Raw genomic sequence first — 22,458 nt, 5'->3', positions numbered from 1 at the left:
CTGCCCCTGTACCTCTGGCCTGTACCCCAGTTTTGTATGCATAAATAAATCTTTTTAGAAAAAAGATTTTATTTATTTACTTTTGCATAGAAGAACTGGGATATAGGCTTGAGGTGCAGGTGGTGAGAGGATTCACCAGTGACATGGGAATAGAATAGATGGATCCATCAAAACACACTAAGGGGAACAGGCAAGACGGGAGAGGTATGCTGCACCATACTTGGGTCAGCTCCTTGGCCAGGGATCGAGCCCAGGTCATGGTGGTTACAGTGCTGAGACTTAACACCTATGCTACCAGGAGGTGTTACGTTTTTTAGGTAGATTTTGTTTAGTTAAATATACAGACCTTAAGTATACAATTTGATGAGCTTTGACTAAAATACTAAACTCCTTACACAAAGTATGGAACATTTGCACCTGCTTAGAACATTGAATTGTAGATTGTATTGTGAGGTTAGATAATATTGTGAGGTCACTAGGGTCAAATGTATGAGATAAAAGAGAACTGAAGTATAGAGTTGCTATCCCCTGAGGTCAGACTGAAAGGAGCAGAATGGGGAAGAGGAGCCAGAATTCCATTTTAGACAGATGGGCCTAATCAACCCTACCACATAGGGCCTTTCCTAAGTGCCAGTACAGTGAGTGACCTCTTTACCTTCTCCCTTTTGAGAATAGTAGAGCTCTACCCTAGAGCTGTTGTTACGGAACAGGATAAATAGCTCAATTTTGACTTGTCTTTTTCTATGTTATATTAGGATATTTCTCACGCTGTGTTGTATGTGACTCTGGATGAAGAAGCCTTTTATATTTTGATATTTTTAATTTATAAAGTACTCCATGTTCAGGAGCTTCTATATGACCCAGCAATCCCACCCGTAGGTATCTACCCAAAAGACACAAAAACACTGATTCAAAAAGATGGCTGCACCCCCGTGTTTATTGCTGCTTTATTCACAATTGGAAAGACATGGAAACAGCCCAAATGCCCAAAAATGGATGACTGGATTAAAAAGATGGAATATTACTCAGCAACCAAGAAAAAGAAACACATGTCTTTTGCAGCAACATGGATGGAGCTGGAAAAGATCATGTTTAGTGAAATAAGCCAGAAAGAAAAGGAAAAATACTGGATGGTTTCACTCATAGCAAGAATATAACGGACCAGGCAAGATAAATAAAATAATGATAATGATGAACAGTTATATACCAGGGACATTTTATGGGGGTGGAGTGGAGTATGGGATCAAAAGCAGTGGGGGGGGGGCGAGGAAATGCACTGGACTATGGTGATCGGAAGCCCACGGGGGTTACAGCTGAGATGAAAAAATGCACAAAATGATGTAAAAATAAACTTATTTATATATTTAAAAAAGCACTCCACATTCAACTTAGGAAAAATTAGAAAATGCGAAAAGGAAAATAACTATTTGGCCTTTTTAAAAATTATATTAATTTTTACATCGTTTTGTGCCTTTTTCCATCTCAGTTGTAATCCCCGTGGGCTTCCCATCACCAATTCCCATTACCCTTTTCTATAGTCCATTTGAAAAATATGAAATTCAAAAAAGTTTTATGCAGTGTTTATACTACATTATAAAATTATTTTTTTTGTTTTTTTAAACATTAGCCAAATCCCTGATACCATCGCAAGCACAGTGTTTCTAATGGATAGCCTCCCTGGACCCTGCTTTTGGTCATATAACTGGAATAGTGAAAAATTTTACAGAACATTTTTCACCTAAGTAAAATAGGCTTATTATTTTTTTAATTGTGATTGTTTTTAAGCTATCACATCTCTGTGGAAACATAGCTCTTAATTTTCTAATGAAAGTGGGTGGAAGAGATAATTATATTTATGGAAATCCATTAGCAGATAACTTTTTTTTTAATAATATAATAGTTTATTTTTACATCATTTTGTGCATTTTTTTTCCATCTCAATTGTAATCCCCGTGGGTTTCCCATCACCGAGTCACCTGTGTGCCATCACTATAGACCCGTGCACGCCCCCCCCCCCCGTTTTTGATCCCATTCCCCACTCCACCCTTACAAAATGGCTGTTCATTATTCTTATTATTTTCTCACCTGGTCCATTATTCTCCTGCTATAAGCGAAACCATTCAGTATTTTTCTCTTTCTGGCTTATCTCACTAAGCATGATCTTTTCCAGCTCCATCCAAGTTGCTGCAAAAGGCATGTGTTTTCTTTTTTTTTTTGGTTGCTGAGTAATATTCCTTTGTATATATGTACCACATCTTTTTAATCCTGTCATCTACTTTTGGGCATTTGGGCTGCTTCCATGTTTTTCCAATTGTAAATAAAGCAGCAATAAACATGGGGGTGCAGGTATCTTTTGCAATCAGTGTTTTTGTGTCTTTTGGGTAGATACCTAGGAGTGGGATTGCTGGGTTGTAGGGAAGCTCCATGTTAAGCAGTTTTGAGGAACCTCCAAACAGTTTTCCATAGTGGTTGTACTAGTTTGCATTCCCACCAGCAGTGCAGGAGAGTTCCTTTTTCTCTACATCCTCGCCAACATTTGTTGTAGCTAGTTGTTTGAAGATGTGCCATTCTCACTGGGGTGAGGTGGTATCTCGTGGTTTTAATTTGCATCTCCCTTATTACAAGTGATGTTGAACATTTTTTTCATATGCTTGTTGGCCATCTGCATTTCCTCTTTGGAGAAGTGTCTTTTTAGCTCTTCTAGCAGATAACTTTTAAAGAGTATTTCTTCTGCAAATTAGGAAAAAATAGCGTGAAGAAACAGATAGTGTAACAGATAGTTACCAAAACTCTCTTGATTTTGTTTTGGCAAATGCTGCAGGGAAGTGATTAAGATCTGGAAATAATATACCAGTCACTTTCTTCTACTTCTCATTCATGGCAGAACAGTAAAACACAGCAACAAAACAGTTGCATGATTGCTACAGCTTTCTTCCAGTGCAGGATAATGAACCTTAAAGGCCTTCTAGCTGCTATGAGATGTTATTGTGGTAGTGTTTATCTAAGAAAACTAAGGTACTGTTTGTGGTTGGAAGCAGTAAAGATGCCAGCAGCAGATGGCTCTGTGAGCCAGTCAAAGCCGTGCTTCCTGCCTGCAGGTGGTGACATCTGAGAACCTTTAGGAGGTGAAGAACCTGCCTTCCAGAGATTGAGATGCTAGTGACATAAGGTATGTTTGGATTTGAGACCTCTGCCATGGACTTCTTCCAGCCATTCAACAAAAATATTGAATGCCTACTTTGTGCCAGTACCTCTAGCTACTGGAAATGCTTCCTTGATTAAGAATGACAAAAGTTCCAAGCTCTTGAAGTTGACATTCTATGGGTAAACAGACATACAATAAAGGACCAGTTTGAGGTTAATAATATTATGTGGGATGGTTAGGATAGACCTAGGAAGGAGCAGTGGTGTATATTGGAAAAGACCTTCTGGACCAAGGAAGGGGCCAGTGGAGATCATGGATAGAAAGGAGCCTGCTTAGTGCATTCTAGTGAAGGAGAGACCAGTCATTGGCAGAAGGAGCTTGAGATGAGATCAGAAATGTTTAGGAATGGGCCCTCCCTGGTGGCGCAGTGGGTGAAGTGCAGCACTGTGAGGCTGTCTGAAGGCATTGCAGGTAACCCATATGGCATGTTAGACCTCTCCTGTCTCATCCGCTGGTCTCCTGAGCACTCTACTTTATCAGTCTGCCTGTTCTGCTCCCTACTCTATTTTTGGTGATTCCTCTCACCACCCCTGCACCTCTGGCCTGTAAGTACCCCAGTTCTGTATGCATAAATAAATTTCTTCAAAAGAAATGTTTAGAAATTGCCTTAATTGTAATGGCAGACAGACAGTGGTAAAAAGATCAGGAATTCCATTCTGGAGAAGCTAAAGAGGGGTCCTCTGGTATGCAGCTTAGAATTAAATTAGTAAACTTAGGGGCAAAAGTTGCTTCTTTAAAAAAAAAAAAGATTTATTTATTTATGCATACAGAACTGGGGTACAGACCAGAAGTGCAGGGGTAGTGAGAGGATTCACCACCATAGAGTGGGGAGCAGAACAGGCAGATTGATGAAGTACACTGCTGAGGGGAGCAGCGGGCAAGACAGGAGAGGTCAGCTGTGCCATGTGGATCATTTCTGGGGCGGGGATTGAACTCGCACTGAAGTGACTGTGGTTAGTTTTGTAGTGCTGCGCTTTAACCCACTGCACCACCAGGGAGGGCCCAGGGACAAAGTTTCTCTGGAGAACTTTCTGATACTAGAGTATGTACAAGAAAATGATCTTTTTAATATGACAGTCACTGTGTGCGTTTGTTATTGAGATCATTGTAGAGTCACACATAATTGTATGAAATGGTACAGAGGGATCCTTTGTACATTTTGTCCAATTTCTCCCAGAGGTAACACCTTACAAAACTCAATATAATATAGCATCAACATTGATACAATCCACCTAATCTACCCATCTTATTTAGATCTTATTTGTACTCATTTGTGGGGAGTGAGGGGTGGTATTTAGTTCTATATAGCCTTTTTACCTGTGTAGCGTTTTATCTGCAACCACAGTCAAGTAACCACATACCTCCTGCCTTCCCAGACTCCTCCATCTTATGGTATATTTCTGCGCATGCATGTTTAAAAATTTTGTTTCATGTTTCAAAAATTTTATACAACATAAAATTTACTGTCTTAACTATTTTTAAATGTGTCATTATGTAGTGTCACTTATATTCATATTGTTGTACATCTAATCTTAGAACTTATTCATTTTGCAGAGCTAAAACTGTGACCTTATTAGAGAACAACTCCCCAGTCCCTCATTCTATAATACATCTCTGAATATAACTGCTTTAAAGACTTAAGTGGAATCATACAGTATTTGTGGTTTTATGACTGACATGTCAGGTAACATAATGTCTTTGAGTGTCATCCTTGTCACATCTGCCAGGATTTTTCTTTTTTTTTTTTTAAGATTTATTTATTTATGCATACAGAACTGGGGTACAGACCAGAGTTGCAGGGGGTGGTGAGAGGATTCACCAGAGACAGACTGGGAAGAAGAACGGGCAGGTTGACGAAGCACCCTGTGGAGGGGAGCAGTGGGTGAGACAGAAGAGGTTTGCTGCACTATGTGAGTTACTTCCCTAGCCGAGGACGGAATTGTTGAAGAGGCTGTGGTGTGGCTAGCTTCATAGTGCTGTGCTTTAACCCGTTGTGCCACCAAGGAGGGTCCAAAAAAACCTTTTTAATTTTCAAGAAATCCAACTTGGAAATTTTTCTTCCAAGATTGTTTTGACTATTATAGATAGGTCCTTTGAGATTGTATATGAATTTTAGGATGGGTTTTTATATTTCACCTCCCTTCCAAAAGTAATTACCGTTTTTATTCAGATTGTATTAACTGTATAGCTTTTGAGTAAAATTGACATTTTAACAATACTAAATCTTCCAGTCTGTGAACACAAGAAGTCTTTCCATTTACTTGTGTCTTTGATTTTTTTGAGCAGTGTTTTCTGATTTTCAGTGTACAAGTCTGGTATCCTTAGTTAAGTTTATTTACAAGTATTTAATTCTTTTGATTCTATTTTAAATGTAATTGTTTGATTTCTTCAGTGGGTATTTCACTGTTAATGTATAGAAATGTAGCTGATGTTTGTTGCTTTTGTATTCTTTAGCTTTACTAAATTCATTATATTTTTTGGAATAATTACTATTTTCTACATTAACATATTTTTGTTCCTATCTGATATTTTAGTATTTTGTAACTTCATTTTTTTTTTAAAGATTTATTTATTTTGTGCATATAGAACTGAGGTACAAGCCAGAGGCTCAGGGGCGACGAGAGGCTTCACCAGAGACAGAGTGGGGAGCAGAACAGGCAGATCAACGAAGTACCCTGCTGAGGGGAGCAGCGGGCTGGTCAGGAGAGGTCTGCCACGCCATGTGGTCACTTCCGGGGCAGGTGGGAATCAAACTCATGCGGAAGTGGCTTTAGCTTCTCAGTGCAGTGCTTTAACCCACTGCGCCACCAGGGAGGGCCTGTAACTTCATTTTTTACTTAATGTGTAAAACATTTTTCAGGTTTCATTTTTACTGCAAGTTTTCTAAAATTTGTTAAAACTATTACTGGGCTATAGGGGAGAAATCTTCCCAGGAGCAAGATGCAGTGGACAAAGGCCTAAATTTCCCCAATTTTCCATTCCAACAGGACATGCTCACGGATCTTTCAATAACTATAAACTATCCAAGTTAAAGGTCAGAGACAGCAGCCCAAACCAAAGGGCTGATTGTCTTATTTATCTTGGTTCTTTCTGGACATCCTTCTCTCTGACATCTACAGTTGGACCTTCTCCAGGATCTTTATTGTGATGCAAGAGAGGAAGTGATTGTATCTGACTGATTCAGCCTACATAACTGTGTTTCATTCCCTGCCAGATGAAGAGCATGCATGGTACTGTGTGCATGCTGGGAAGGGCCCAGGAAGTTGTCCAGGAGAGGTGACCTGGAAGTAGAGCCCCAGAAAGAATGGATTGTGTTGGATGTGCAGTGAGAATATAAGGATTCAGTATCAGTACATTGATACATTCAGAATCAATATATGAGTGTGAGATTCCTGGTATTTGTTTCTTTTTTTTTTTTTTTTTGGTCTCTATACAAAGAAAGGCCAAACACTGAATTAGATGAAAACTCATTTTTATCATTATACTGTGACACAGGAAAAGTTCTCCAAAGAAACAAGCATAAGTATTTTCTCATCTTCACCTTGAAGAGACCATTGGAGAAAGGAAATCTGTTCCCACTTAGGGAATATTTTCCTTGGGACTAAAAGGCCTAGCAGGAGCCACACCTTGCTGGCTTTGTATAGGCCACTACCATATTCTTACAGTACATGATACATCACTATAAACAGTGCCAATCATAGCACTCACCAAGGTTCATCCTGACCTCAGAAATGTTCAAATGTGGAACATAGAAGCCGTGTGACATGGCATTTTAATTTTAGTCTGTTTCATAAGGTTTCTGTGAGGGTGAACGTGTCCTGTTGTGCAAGTTAGGAAACTGGTGTTTTGAGGTTAAGAAACTTCAGGTGGCATAGCTGGTAGACCAAGAGGACCATGGTTTCAACCTAGAGCTGTGTAATGCTAAAACAGTCCTATTTCTAGCCTTCATTGTTGTCTTCCCCTGGAAGCTTGAGGTTCACTCCAACTTAACAATTCCTTCATTTTAGCAACTAAAGTTGATGTTCCACATAATTGTATGGCTCTAACCTTGTTATTTCCCTTATTTGAAGGTGACAGTAGAAGGTCTATGTCATACCAGAACCTTTCCAAGGCCCATCTCTCAAACCTCTTCTCTCCACTTTCTACCTGCACTCCGTCTACAGTAGTATTCCAAACATGCTATTTCTTAATTCCCTGCTTTGTCTCCTTTGCCTCTCCCATTATAGTGGCTGACTTCTTACTCTTGTGACTCAATTCAGCTGTGATTTCTGCAGGCATCTACAAACTGATTTAGGAGATTTTCTGTTTGTGCAATTGGCCCTCTTTGGACTGACCAGTACAGATTATCTGCATTCTGGAAGCTTAAGGATAGAGTGCACCTTCTACATCTTTATATTCTCACTGCTTAGTTAAATATCAGGTGCACAGTAGGCATCCATAGGTGTGAGATGAATGCGAAAACATCTGGATGCTACAGTGGGTCAATCTGAAGGACTAGGGTGATGATTGATGCCTATGCAACTGAGGCTCTCTGCTTGATCTGGCTCACTGTGCCTGCTCTTGGGAAGTCAGGCTAGCCTGTGACTTACAGGTAAGTGAATTTGGGAATCTTTTTAAATTTTTTTTTATTTTATTTTTGTGTGAAAGCACTGGGATGTAGGTCAGAGGTAGCAGTGGTGGAGAATTTACCAGAGACAGTGGGGAACAGAACAGGCAGATCCACTGAAATATACTGGTGAGGGGAGCAGTGAGTGAAGACAGGAGAAGACAGGAGAAGTCTACTGTGTCATGTGGGTCAATTCCTTGGCCAGGGATCAAACTTAGACCTTCAGCAGCTAACCCCTAGGCCATGAAGGAAGGACATGTAATGTGTCTCACAGACTTTAGGGACTTAAAGACTTAAGCCCTTACCAGAACCCAGTGGATGTTCCTTCCTTATGGGGGTCTATTCAAGACTGATACTGACTCAGAACTTCTTTGGTTCTAAAGAAGTGAATGAATTGCCATTTGGGGTTATTTCTTACTAAGTTACAAGCTGCCTCAAAACTTGCTGCTTTAAAACAGTAACCATTTTATATTTTGCAGTTTTGCAACTTAGCAGGAACAGCACAGCACCTCTTGTTCCTCATATTATCGGCTGGGATGGTTAGCACAGTTTGAGACTACAAGAGAACCTTGGGTCCTATTTTCTGGGCCTTGATTCTAATTGTTGATTATGTCCTTTGAGCCTTTCCACATGCTTGGAATCATCCTGGCATAGTGGTCTTTCTGCTACCTTACTGTGGTGGTTGGACTTCTTATATGGCACCTGGCTTCCTCCAGAAGGCAAAAGTTGAACTACTATTGGGTCTTCTTTACACTCAGGTTTGGAGCTGAAACACTTAAAATGGTTTACTGGGCCAACCCAAATCTTAGGAAAGGGGGAAGCACACGGGAATAAGTCCTGAGAGATGTAGTTCTCTAAAGCCTATGGGAAAAGCAAAATAAGTCTCACATGAGCCTATGGGTTTGGACATCCAGGGTGATGGCTCTGTATAGCAAATCTAAGGGCCCAGTCATCTGGACCAGTGAATACTTCTCACACTGACTCTTACTCCCTATTTTCTACCTGTGGGGTTTGTATCAGTTCCCTCCACGCAGTGTCATACCCACCCTCAGGACAGCTCCATGTATATCCCCTCCCAGATTTCCCTAGAGGAACACATTGTAGTTTTTTTTTTTTTTTTTTTTTTTTACTTAATTATCCATACAAGAGCTGGGGTGTAGGCCAAAGGGTTCAGGGGCTGAGAGGTTTCACCAGAGATAGAGTGGGGAGCAGAACAGGTAGGATGACTTAAAATACACTGCTTAGAGGAGCAGCGGGCGAGACAGGTGAGGTATACTGCATCATGTGGGTTAGCTCCCTAGGTTGGGATCAAACTCTTTCCACAGTGGCTGATAGTAGCTTGGATAATGGTAAGACTTTAACCCCTGCACCACTAGGGATTGTAGTATTTAAAGCCTCAGGCTGTAGAGTCAGATACTGGCATTTTGCCAGAGAGCTGTGTGGCCTAGAACAACTTTTATAACTGTGTGCCTCAGTTTCCCCCTCATCTGTAAATCAGAAATGTCAGAAATTCCTGTCTCAAAGGGTGGTGTGAAATTTAGGAAGTCTTGGAGAATTTGAGAGGCACATCAGACATATGAGAGCATGTCATGCCCGAGAGAGAGAGTATCTGGCATGGGCAAGGCAGAGCTCCTCAGAACATAATCCATTGTGGGGAGCCTCTTTGGTAACATAGGGGTTAGGTCTCAGCACTGTCATGCTACCACCGCTGCAGCCTGAATTCAATCTCTGGCCAAGGAACTGACCCCACATGACACAGTAGACTTCTCCTGTCTCACCCGCTGCTCCTCTCAGCAGTGTATTTCAGTAGATCTGCCTCTTTTGCTTGCCACTCTGTCTCTGGTGAATCCTCTCACCCCCTCCTCTCAACTCCTGCACACCTGGCCTATACCACAGTTCTTGTATGCATGCATGTATAAATCAATCAATCTTTATATTAAAAATGAGAGAACATACTGCTTTGTGGCTCTGACTCTTCTAGGTGGAATAATGAGTTGACAACTCCAAGAACCTCCTACAGCTTTCCAAGGGGGCCTGAGTAGAGATGGATGTCCTGATGGGATTGAGTCTTCCTGCCATTCTCCTTGCCACACTTAGAGACATCTGCTTTTTTGAATTTCTCAAGGGTCTTAATGGCGCTAGTTGGTCACTATCCTTTGGTGTCTACCAGAACTCTGAACCTTGGTTTCACCATTTCTCATATACTTGGGGCAACAGCAACTGCATGATTTGAGCCCATTGTACCAATTGCCCTTTCCTTTCCTGTGAAACACTTCTCATAGCTCATCTTCTGACAGCTGTTTACTTCCCATCCCCTCAGCCTGTGGGAAAGTGTGGAAAACTCCCATGGCAGCATGTCAACCTCTGGTTAGTCACCCATGGTAGCTACCGCCACAGGAAGAGCAGGAGTGTGCCAGTTGAAGGGCAGGAGTGTGCCAGTTGACCTGCACAGACATGGAAGCATTAATTTAAGCACATCTAGTTTTTTTTTTCATTTGTGTTCTCAGTACCTACCTTCTTTTACATCATTGAGTATCATTTTCAGGAGTCTTAAAGATTAGATGGGGCTAGTTAGGGTCTGTCCTGTCTAAGCTATGAAAGAAAAGTAACTCACAGACTCATTTTTTCCCAGGCTTCTATAAGTACACTTTGCTGTTAGGTCTGGCTTCTTCAAAGCTATGTAGAGTGTTGAACTGTGTTTGGGCTTGTCTTCTAGAGCAACCTTTGGAATAAAATCTCAGAGCAAACCAGGAATGAATGAATCTCCAGTATTTGGGACTGTTTTGAACACACTGTAAGTGTTCCAGAAAGGTAGTTAGCAACTGTTTGACTGAACTTGACCTGTCATGATAGATCTCAGGTTCTTGGCCTTGAAGTCTTTGAGGAGCTTTCTGACAGGAACCAGACAGGAACTTACAGGGTGAAAGGGCCCTGTTGCACTTTTTATTGCTTTGGAATTCAGTAAGTACTAGAGGTAAAATAACATTTGGTGTGTTTTCCAAATCTTTTGAGGTTTGACTTTTCCCTGAGATAAAATAGAGAATAGGTATACTTTTATTTGGCATACTTGCTCATAAGTAGCTTTGCATAGCTGCTTTTCCCTTATCAAGTAATTACTAGTAAGAATACATTTCCTCAGGTCTTATGGAAGCTTATTCTCAGTTTGACTCCAGAGGCATGTTTCTCTACAAGAAGGAGCTAGGGGCTTCCTAGGGCTCAGGTGATCACTGCCTTTTAATTAGACAGAATCCTGGCAGGACTTTGAGGTTTTAGACAGTCACTACCTGCCCTGCCCACAGTTGCCACTGTATGATTCTAGACCCTCATTCTGGTATATGTGCCACTTCCTCTTGGATGATAAAACCGCAACATCCTCAATTAAGAGATTCTGGACAGTAGTCCATTGTCTCTACCAGTGACTGCTGATGTTCAGTTCATTGCCATGCATCTGATTTGTCACCAGAGAATTACTGTGTCACCCTCACTAGATCAGTGCTAGGAGCTGAGAAAGTAGTTATGAATTCAACAATGATTGACATACCACTCTTAGCCTAGAAGCAAACCAGTTTACCAGAAAGATAGCTGCTGGGCATAGACCCTAGGATTACCTTCCAATCTATTGGATTTTGAACTCTTAATGGCACTTTTGTGATTCTGGTCCCTTCAGGTAGCCATCCAATTTCATGGGCTCCTCGTGTAGGCTTGGGGTCATACTGGACCCTGTGAGAGTTCCAAGAGCTAGTAGCTTCAACCCTTACCCTCAGAGGGACTGTACATCAAGTTGAATATAGGGGATATGCTGTGAAGGAGGTTCAGCTAGAAAAGATAGTTGAAAAGTCTGTTTCCATGAACATTAATCAGCACAGCACAAATGTCCTTGGAGAGCTTTTGAAAGCAGAAGCATGACAAAGAAAGTGACATCCTGGTGTTGCAGCCACCTGTCAGACAACCAGGAGAAAAGGCCAGGGCATATTCCGCGTACAGACGGCCAACTAAGTGAAAGTTGTAGGATGGCAAGGTGACTGGAGATGTAGTCCCTTTAACTCAGGTGTTATCATGAATAGCACACAGCCTTTACAGACATGCATTCCCTGAAGGTGTTAGGTTCTTGCTCATTAGACCTCTGTGCATATGTCCAGGTGACTTGTGGACTCAGGACTGATATACTTTGTCATAATGGCACAGTTTGTCCCACTTTTAGGCTTCAAGCTATTTAACTTACATGGGATTAAAGTATAAACAGTGGTTGAAATTACTAGATCACTATTTATTTATTTTTTCTTTTCAAGATTTATTTATTCATACAGAATTGGGGTACAAGCCAGAGGTGCAGGGGTGGTGCAAGGTTTCACCAGAAACAGACTACGGTGCAGAATAGGCAGATCGACAAAGTACACTGCTGAGGGGAGCAGCGGGCAGGTCAGGAGAGGTCTGCCGTACCATGTGGATCACCTCCTGGGGCTGGGGATTGAACTCACACTGAGGTGGCTGCAGCCAGCTTGCAGTGTTGCGTCCTAACCCATTGCGCCACCAGGAAGGGCCCTCTACTTTTATTTTTAAGTAGACTATTTTTCTAGGAACAGTAGGGTATTACTTAGGGCTATTACTTGAACAAAAATTTAAAAAAATTTTGAGTCTACTCTTCTCCAGTGAATAAAAATCAAGTGAATAAATGTGTATTTTTTCCCTTTTGTTTACAGGCAAGCCAATTTTTTCAGTTGATATTCACCCTGACGGGACCAAGTTTGCAACTGGAGGACAAGGTATGTTCCTGAGGTGACAGGAAGAGCTCATGACCTGCTACTTTGCTCCTCTTCTCCCGTTTGCCCATTGAGCTTGTAGAAAGCATATGTGCTGTTTTTCAGTATGGACATGACTTGTTTTAAATATATGATTATAATCTTTTATTTGTGCAGATTAAGTCAGAAGCCTTTTTAGCTCTAGTATGCTCTCTAAATGTTATAGCAAACTTTTCCTAATTCCTATATATCAGAGAAATATTAAATCAGGCTTGTAGTCCTAAGACCAAGCTAATGCAGTGTGGAGAATTCTGGTTCCATGAACAAAACCCCAACCGTAGTGGTGAGGACTCTTGAGTCCTTGTCTTTACCCTGGCAGCATTTTTTTTCATCTGAAAATGGAGACATAATAGCTAAACTGCAAAGTCAATTAGGTAGATGTTAGAGCCATCTTCTGTATTGAAAGGAAGCCATCTGGATTAGAGAGCAAGTAAACTATGGGAAGTAAAGCATTCTACTCCACTTGAAAATCTGGTCCATGGTATTACCAGTGTACTTCATCTGGTGTGTTGCATTATTGTAGTAACTCAGCTGTTTAGAAAGACATAGTTTTTCAGACCAGGATACAAAAATGGTGACACAAAGTGGCATTCCCACTGTAGAACAGGATCTTTCTCTGACAAAAAGCCTCTGTAGACAGCACTTGGAAATTGCCTCTGTGAAGCCTAGTCCTCAGGTCAGATGTGTTGACTTCTGCATACTACCCATAGGCACACTTAAGCACACTGAGCTTAACTGGGAAGTCAGGGTTTTCTCCTCATTCACAAGAGGTAGCATACCTTTCTGTCCCACTCAGCATATGAAAACCTAGGAAAATTGACTAGGAAATGTTTTTACATCCTGACAGGGACACAGTTTCAAATATGCTTTATGGTAATTTTGACAGGTCCATAGATCTTTATTGGTATTTGTCCCTCTGTAATAGAAAGTTACTGAGTTGCTGGATTTTTGTTACCCATAATGGAAAGCTTAGAGAATTCATTTCTAAAGTGCATAAATATATTTTTAGGCCAGCTTATGATCATAGGAATCCTAAATGCCCTTTTTTTGGTAAATGCTAAAGACAGATGAGAAAGTAATGGGCCCTTTTTTCTGTATGTAGGGCACATTTCAGCCTTGGGTCTCAAAGTGTCTAGTCAGCTCTGGGAACAGCCATCAACTCCAGACAGCATCTGGAGGAATATGGAAACCCTGGCAGGAACTGTGTTACCTCCTTGGTTACTAGGATGCCCATACTCAGATCTGAAAGAATCCCAGTACTTGGGCTTTTCTGGTCTCTCCATTTTACAAAGAGTCTAAATCCTGGGCAGGGATGTAGATCTTTCAGGGACCCCAGTGTGTATCAGTGTTAGGGGCTAGACCAGAGCGCTCTCCCCTCTTGATTTGTAGTCTAGAGTTCTTTTTCATAAAGTTAGGTTTCATAAAGTTATAAGCTCAGCCTTCTATTAAAGCCATACTCTTTTTGATCCCCATGATACTTGTCTTCCTTTTTCCTGTAACTTATATAAGTCATTCAAATTTGGTCCTTACCAATCTAGTGATTTATGCAGTGTAAGTGTGTTATAATTAATACCACCATAGTCAAATTTCTACTTCTTACACATTGAGATATTTCTTCTCTTTCATTCCAGGACAAGATTCTGGGAAGGTTGTGATCTGGAATATGTCTCCAGTCCTCCAGGAGGATGACGAGAAGGATGAAAATATTCCCAAGATGCTTTGCCAGATGGACAATCACTTAGGTATTACAGAGTGGCCCTTTGCAGGCTTTGCGTGTTGGCAGAGTGCCCAAGGTTAGCACATGTGTTTGTAATTAGAAAGATAAGGCCCCGTGCGGCGGTAACTCCCCTCGGCCTGCTGTCTGAAGGCACAGATGTTGGCTGCACACCTGGGTGAGTTATTCAGCAGAAGACTCGGCCCGCCCACAGAACCATCTTTGGACAGTCTGCAGGTACCTCTGGTGATTTCCTGCTCATGAGTCGTTAACTGCCTAATTCCATGGGGCTTTGGGGCCAGCAATTGGAAAGCAATAGAATTCTGGGGAAGGGTGCATAAAGGACAATGCACCAAAATGTCTCAGATTGACACTGTCACCCTGAGGCCCTCTGCCAGGACCCTTTTGTCTCAGAATTATGCAATTGCATTCCCTGTTTTAGCGCCTTAATTTTTTGCTCCTATTAGGGTGACTGTACCTGGCTCTAGTTTCCAACTTAGCTGCCTCCCTTGAGAAGTTCCATTAACAGTTCATTCCCTTCCTTTGCTGTGTGTTTTTTACTCTCAAACATCTCTCCCTGTGTCTTCTACCTGGATCATTCCTAGGCAATGTGTGGACTTGAGTAGTGCCCCACAAGCTGAGTTATAAGATTTCCCAGAAGCTCTGAGCTGTGAGGGGATTTCTGCTAGCTTTAGTTTATAAGTACAGAATGAACCAACCTGCAATGCTGACATATTTGGAAAATCCAAATCAAAAAGACTAATAGGTGGAATGAAGTCAGAGCTTTAAACTGGTCCCCTGCAAGTGCTGGAAAAAGCATCTTGGCCTTTTTAGCACATGCGCTCATTTCAAGTGTAATCCCTATTCAGAAATACATGTCATCATTAGATAGTCCTTTAGAAATAATGAGATTTTGTTATCATTGATCACTTTTCATGGAAATGAGTCTTCCACTGACTGTGTCTCAGTGCTAGCATTTCTCAGATTGTATAGCCTTTCCCCCTCCAGACTCTCATAACTTCTTATTATGGCACAAGTTGGATAGTGTGGGTGTTAATTGTTGTTCTAAGACTCATATCCTAGGTGCCTTGACTAGATCAGGTAGAATAAATTTGATAAACCTTTGCATCTTGCCAAATTCTTCATAAAGCAAGTGGGCATGACTATTGGATTTTCATCACCCTATTTTTTTTTTCTTCCTAGCATGTGTGAACTGTGTGCGGTGGTCAAACAGTGGGATGTATTTAGCTTCTGGGGGAGATGACAAACTGATTATGGTGTGGAAACGGGCTACGTAAGCATCATTTTTCCTTTCTAAACATTTTATTTTTAGAAGCTTTCTTTGTTGGTCTTCATCATAGTCACTTTTCCCTATCCTGGCACTGAAGAGTCCCCAGAGTGCCTTTAGAAGTATCAAGAAATGCATAGGCTAAGAGCAACTGGATCCTGAACAGGGAGGGAGTCAAGGAGCCACCCACCTGCCTGCTCAGCTGCCCCCTTGCCTATAGGGTGGCTACAGGACTTCTACCTGAATAAGGTCTAATCCCTCCCAGTGCCAACATTGATAGCTTTGTTTTGTTCTTCCCATTAGGTAAAATTCCCAGCATGTAAGTGATTAAAGTCGTGGTGCTCTGATGGACTCTATGACATGGAATTCAGAGCCATTCTGTGTTCCCACAATGAACTAACCATTGCCTAGAAAACTTTTTCTTTAAACCTAGCTTGGGACTCTGTTCTATGTAACCAGCTCCCCAACCAATTCTAGGTGTCTGTCTGCGAGGCCAGAGGATGAGCTCCTGTCCCACTGCTCAACCAAAGTGGCCCTAGGCCCATGGTTTCAAAAGAAAAGGCTCATTGTGCCTTTGACTCACTCAGCTGCCTCCAAGAGCTCTTTCTATGGGTTTGTGAAGAGACTGTAGGAGTAAAGGGTGTTATTGGAGGCTCGGCAACTCCTGCACGGGTGCCATGTGACTGCTTCCATGGCAGGAACCTAGTACTCACGGTTCTAATGCTGTCTTCACCTCAGGTCATAAGGCAGAGTTACTGAATTCATTATAAGAGGGCTTAAAAACCATGGCTCATTTTGCTTCAGTAGCCAACATAAATAGACATATTTAGTATATTATTGGAAAACTAAAAAAATATAAAGAGAAAAATTGCAATTTACCACCTAAAGAAAGCCACAATATTTTGTTATTTTTTGCGGTTTCCTTCTAATTCATTTTTCTGTCCACACATGATATCCACGGTACATGTTTTTTTTTTTAAACATAGCTTTGTTGAATATAATGTTCTGTGGTCTGCTTTCACTTAATTATGCATTTGAACATTTTCTTTTGCACCGGATAGTCTTTTACCGCAAGCTTTTTGATGGTTATGTGGTATTTCATTAAGGGTATAGATCATACCTAACAGCAGTTTCATGCTTTTTAGCCCTTGTCTGTTTTTGCTGTTTTGTCTGCTATGATAAACTGCACTGCAGGGAGCATCTCTGTGCAATGCCCATAGTATTTGGGTACCTTTCTGACTCCTCTCTCACACAGGTACATCGGCCCCAGCACTGTATTTGGCTCCAGTGGTAAGCTTGCCAATGTGGAGCAGTGGCGATGTGTTTCCATCCTCCGGAGTCACTCAGGCGGTGAGTGGGGCTGCCTGTTGGGGAGGGCGGCCCAGCAGCTGTCTGAGGTCAACAGCCGTACCTCCATGGTCGTTGTGGACTGTTTGGTCCTTGAAACAGTCCAGTGTCTGGGCTGTTCCTCCCCATTACCATCGGTCATACCCTGCCTGTCCCTCAACGTTGTGCAGTCACCGTCCACTGCCTGTCTCCAGTTGCATTCAGTGCCCCCACTCCTGCCCTCATGGGGTATATGTTTATATCTTTAATGTAGAACTCCCCACGTTCCGCTGTTTATCCTGATGAACTGAATCACTACCTTCATCAGTGGATCACTAAGTCCGTAAGCGCACTTTATTTATTCAACAGAAACCAGCACACAGGGGCTCAATGAAAAGTGTTTTTACTTGACCTTGAGTATATTTGTAAAGTGTTTGGTATGAAAGAAGCATATTTTAGAGTTTGGACTGAGAGGAGTAAGGTCATTTCATAGTATTCTCAAGCCATGTACTGTACAGTTGGTTAGGTCTTAAGGGTAGCAGAGATAATACTATTTAATCTTAACTCAGAAAGCCTGTGGTCTAGCTCAGGAATGGCCTGCAAGTTTTCCAAACAAGGGGAGAGCAGAATCAAGAAAGGCTTGGTGTCAATAGTGAATTCACAGAATTTCACCACTGCTAGATATTTATATGCCAAGCAAAAAACCTCTTGGGGCTGCCTGAGTAGGCAGAGGCCAGGCCATAGAAAGCTTACACTCGCTGTTGAGGAGGGCATTCTTTATCATGGAAAAGAGGGAGCATTAAAAGCCCCAAAGCACAAGAGGGAAGTCATTTTGCCAGCTGTGTGGAAGAGGAGATTATGTCAGTGATTCAAATAAAAGCAACAGGGATCTGAACATGGCCTGTGATTATTGGGATAGAGAGGAGGAGACTGCCTTGGGAAATTTGTAGGATAGGGCAAGGGGAGGTCTTAGAAGGGAGATTCTAGCTAAGTGCTTGTATAACAAGAGGTATCCATTACTGAAATATGGACAACAGCCTTACGGAAAAGCTAGTTTGTAGGATGTGCTGAGGGGAATGTGTGAGGGAGTTGTGAAAAGACTGATGAAACCATTTGAATTGAATATAGCTCTGGGGGAAGATGGGGCAGGACAAGGAAGTTTGGAAGGCATTGGCTGGAATCTGTTGGCAGTATGTGCTCAGGAAATATCTTAGACACTTGAAAGGTAAACAGACCCACCTCTTAGTGAATACGGTTTCCACATTTGTGAAAGCTGACAGAGTAGCAGTGTATTATTTTCAGTAACTAGAAATGTATAATTTACTCTTGTTCACTGCTAAACACAGTAGAGTCTAGTTGGGTATTTCTGGAACTTGGTGCACATACTAAGGATGTTTGTAGCAGGGGGTGGAAACCTGAGTGAAGAGTTATGGATTTCTTTAAAGACTTATTTATGCATACCAGAGGTGCAGGGGGTGAGAGGACACATTAGAGACAAAGCAGGGAACAGAACAGGCAGATACACTGAAATACACTGTTGAGGGGAGCAGCTGGTTAGTCAAGAGTTGCCACGCCATGTGGGTCACCCTCCTGGCCAGGAATCAAATTTGGTGCTTCGGTGGCAGCAGACAGCTCCATAGTGCTGCACTTTAACCCATTGTGCCACCAGGGAGGGCCTAACTTATGGGATTTTAAGTTTAATGAGAACATGATGTAAGCAAACTTTGACCTACAACCCTATGGCTCTCCATTAGGCAGATACTGCTGCCTACCTTTAACAGGGGTACCTGCCACTTTTTTTTTCAGTGATCTTGGTACCAGGTGTCAGTTGAACCATTCAAGAAAAGTCCATGAAAGCAGAAATAAATAAAAAGAAGATATCAGATCTTTGAACTTAAAATGTGAAAAACATACTTTATGTATTTAATCAAGGGATAGGAAGGAAAGCTTATCAAAGCTAGACAAGATTTAGAAAAACATCTAACTTAGAGGGAAATGTTGTCAATGTATCATACAGTGTAATGCTTATACTATTAAACTAAAGTTTTCAGAAAATACAATTTTTCAAAATCGGTAGCTTAAGTTAAGAAAACCTGAGGAAAATAGTACCAGTCAGAAATGGTTCCTGATCCTAAATTGTTTTTTTGATTGTTTTAAGCTTTTAAGAAAAATTATTCCAGAACACAGAAATATTTATTCTTCAAAGCAAACTAACCCTGGATTTCCAAAACCTGTTAAAAAATAACAGAAAACAGGCCCTCCCTGGTGGCGCAGCGGGTTAAAGCACAGCACTAAGAAGCTAAAGCCACTTCCCCATGAGTTCGATTCCCGGCTGCCCTGGAGGTGACCACATGGCGTGGCAGACCTCTCCTGACCCACCTGCTGCTCCCCTAAGCAGTGTACTTCATGGATCTACCTGTTCTGCTCCCCGTTCTGTCTCTGGTGAATCCTCTCACCCTCCGCATCTCTGGCCTGTACCCCAATTCTGTATGAATAAATAAATAAAACTTAAAAAAAAATAACAGAAAACAGAACAATAGATGAATATGAATAAATTTAGAAAAATCATAAAGAGAATTTACATTTGAAAACTAATTCTTTTTGACTAAATGTGATTTCTAATGGAAGAATTTTATGTAAAGGGAATCTAAATTTGCTAACAAATAAGGAAAACTAAAATCATCTTATACAGAATCACTTTCTAATAAAAATTCTTTTAATAATGGCCACAGAAAGCTATTTCCTTAACATGTTACAGTATTACATCTTTTTCAAATCAATGGCAAAGCAGGTAGGCCTTGTTCCCATATATTTCAAGAAAAGACAAGGATGGGTGCTATGAATACATCACTTGGAAATTGTAATGTTATTAAACAGAAATCAGAAGGTACACATAATAGTAAACAAAAATGATACAGAGATAGCATTACTGCATATAAAAAAAGGCCAAAAGTAATAACTCTCTTAGAACTTATAAAACCATTGAAATGCTCTTAGGACTAATAAAAATTGGTCATTAATTAGTGTTATGTAAGAAAGTATTTGCCCTTCAGAAGTAATAAGTAACTATACTATCTAATGATTAAAAGGTAACTCTTACACAGTAGGATCAAAAATTTTATCAAGGAATAAGGTAAAGATGCATGAGATGAAAAAAAAACTTCATAAATGGAAAGACTAAAGAAATATTTTTATCCCAAATTAATGCTTATTTTCATTTAGCAGATATTTATTGTGTACCTAGTATGTTCCAGTTGCCACCCACCCTCAGAGAATTTTCAGATAATAAAGTAGACCTATATGAAACTGGTAGTTGAGAACACACCAGCAGGTCCCTGGAGACTCACTGAGGGACCAGTAATGGAGCAGGTTTGCAACACAAGACTTGCTCAGTGAGCAGTCCTCTTGCTGTTTATTAGTAGTCATGAACAAGCATGATTGATTGATTACGTGACAATGGCAGGAGTTAGAGCAGGGTCCAAGAGAAACAAGGGACAATCAACTTTATGGGTAACAGGAAGGGACATGTCAACCAAGTATACAGAGAGGACTTCCTGTGTAATTTCTGAGCTACTCCAAGACCTCCTCAGACCATGGCCACATAATCAGTCAAACCTAGGCGTCCCTGGCTGCCTCATGATGTGGGCTATTATCTTAAGGAAGTCGTGTTGAGTGCCTTATCCATTTCTTTCATACACACACAGGTACATAGAGAGGCCATACACATACAGGAGCAGAGGGCTTAAGTGGTAGAGAGGCCACAAGAAACCAGAGAATAAGTGCTAGGCAGAAAATAGGGTGCCTTTTCCCTAGTATTCTCAAGTGAGGGGTGGAGTTGGGGGCGGGCTTGCTGAGAAGGCGCTTGGATAAGGAGAGACGAGATGGAGGTGAGGTGACAGAGTTCTCCAAGTAGAAGTAGTAGCCAGGGCAAAGACTCGAGGCCAATGACCCTGGAGCCTGGACATATGCTTGATGTGTTCAGGAATTGCCAGGAGCTGAGCAGAGGGAATCAGGAAGGGAGAGAATTATGGCTGGATCTGGGAAGTCACTACTTAGGGGTAAGGTGGCCGGTGGAGACTAGTGAAGAGGCTGCTAATGTAATTGAGGTGAGAGACAATGGCAGTTAGGACCTGAGTCATAACACTGGAAGACCGGAGAAGTGGTCAGATGCAGATTTCTTAGTGGATGGTATAGGGAGTGTGAGGTAAATAGAGGAATCGGGACAAATTCTGAATTGCAGTCTACATAATGGAAAGAATGCCAATGCCATTACCTGAGATAGGGGAAGTTTATGAGTGGGACAGAAGTGGGGGGTTTGTTCAGGGGTTCAATTTTGGATATATTAAGCTTGCATTGCCTACTAGTTGTGTAAGTGCAGCAGGTAAGTCTTATAAGTCTTGCTTATAAGAGCAGTATGGATGCAAACAGTGAACAGGAATAGAGCTTGCAGTCTGAGGAACCAGCAAAACAGACTAGTTTAGGTAGTAGAGAACAAGTTTGAAGGAAAAGAAAGCAAACACAGTCACGGTCAGGTGAGAATTGAGGATTGAACATTAGACTTGATAGGTGGAGGCTGACGTGACTTTGGCAAGTCTAATCCATGTTGCAGTTCTTGAAAACCTAAAGGCTCCAGAAGACGAAGGGAAAGATAAAGGTGTATTGAACCTGACTTTTTGTCAGATGCCTGTGAAAGCACAGGAAAAGAGCAAAGGATAAGAGCTATGGAACTGAGGATGGTGAACTCTAAAAGATGGTTAAGTAGATGGTAGAATGCTTATAGGATCAGTACATTGTCACACTTGGCAGGATGAATGAGCCATTGGAGATCAGACTAAGCTAGAAGCACTGAGTTAATGGTAGAAGTATGGGAGGGTTGGACCAAAAGTATGAGACCAGGGAAAAATTACAGTGATTTCTCAGGGAAGTTCTGTTGGTCAAGAGAGAGGAAGCCAAAAGTTATTAGAGGAGGTGGGAGAACCAAGAGCCTTGGGTTTGGAAAAATCATCTTTTTGGAATCACAGAGACTAAGGATAGTGTTGATGGGAACAAAGGTGACCGGAAACTTAAATCTTTAGGGTGGGGGCAGAGGTTGAAAAGGTTTGGGTTTGTGGAGATCTGCACTAAGAGTCTGAAGAAAAGAGCATCATACCTGCAATTTAGGGATACAAGATATCACATAACGTGGATTTACAACTCCGTATCGACTCCAAGAGGCATCTAGAAGAAAGAGGTTGTAGGTGAAATCCTTCAAACTTATGGTTTTGGGGACAAAACTACCAACACTGAAATATGAATCAATATACCTAAGAATATTGTATATTACAGAGGCATGCTTATCAATAATAGAAAGAGTGAATTATTTCCCACATATAACAGAGGAGCCATTAAGCAGTTTGTGGGAAAAGGGAAGGTAATTTAGATCTTCACTAAATACAGCATAAACCAAAATAAGTTTCAGATACTAGAAACATCCTAAATAAAGCAAAAGAAAACAACAATATTTATCAAGCCTCTAGCATA

At 41.3% G+C, this 22,458-nt stretch overlaps 1 protein-coding gene across 2 annotated transcripts in view; it reads left to right on the top strand.

Annotated features, from left to right (window-relative positions):
* LOC101619342 (protein HIRA) overlaps window positions 1-22,458 on the top strand; it is an 88,567-nt gene that overhangs the window by 7,834 nt on the left and 58,275 nt on the right. For both annotated transcript variants that reach the window (XM_004694963.1, XM_012734239.1), the window contains exons 2-5: window positions 12,512-12,574; window positions 14,242-14,352; window positions 15,528-15,618; window positions 16,868-16,962. In XM_004694963.1, coding sequence (XP_004695020.1) covers window positions 12,512-12,574; window positions 14,242-14,352; window positions 15,528-15,618; window positions 16,868-16,962 — 360 coding nt within the window. The remainder of the gene's footprint in view (window positions 1-12,511; window positions 12,575-14,241; window positions 14,353-15,527; window positions 15,619-16,867; window positions 16,963-22,458) is intronic.

Source organism: Condylura cristata, unplaced genomic scaffold (genome assembly GCF_000260355.1).
Source record: "Condylura cristata isolate star-nosed mole 26May11 unplaced genomic scaffold, ConCri1.0 scaffold00051, whole genome shotgun sequence".
Lineage (NCBI taxonomy): Eukaryota > Metazoa > Chordata > Mammalia > Eulipotyphla > Talpidae > Condylura > Condylura cristata.
The sequence above is the reverse complement of the archived record's forward strand: the minus strand, read 5'-3'. Positions and strand labels throughout refer to the sequence as shown.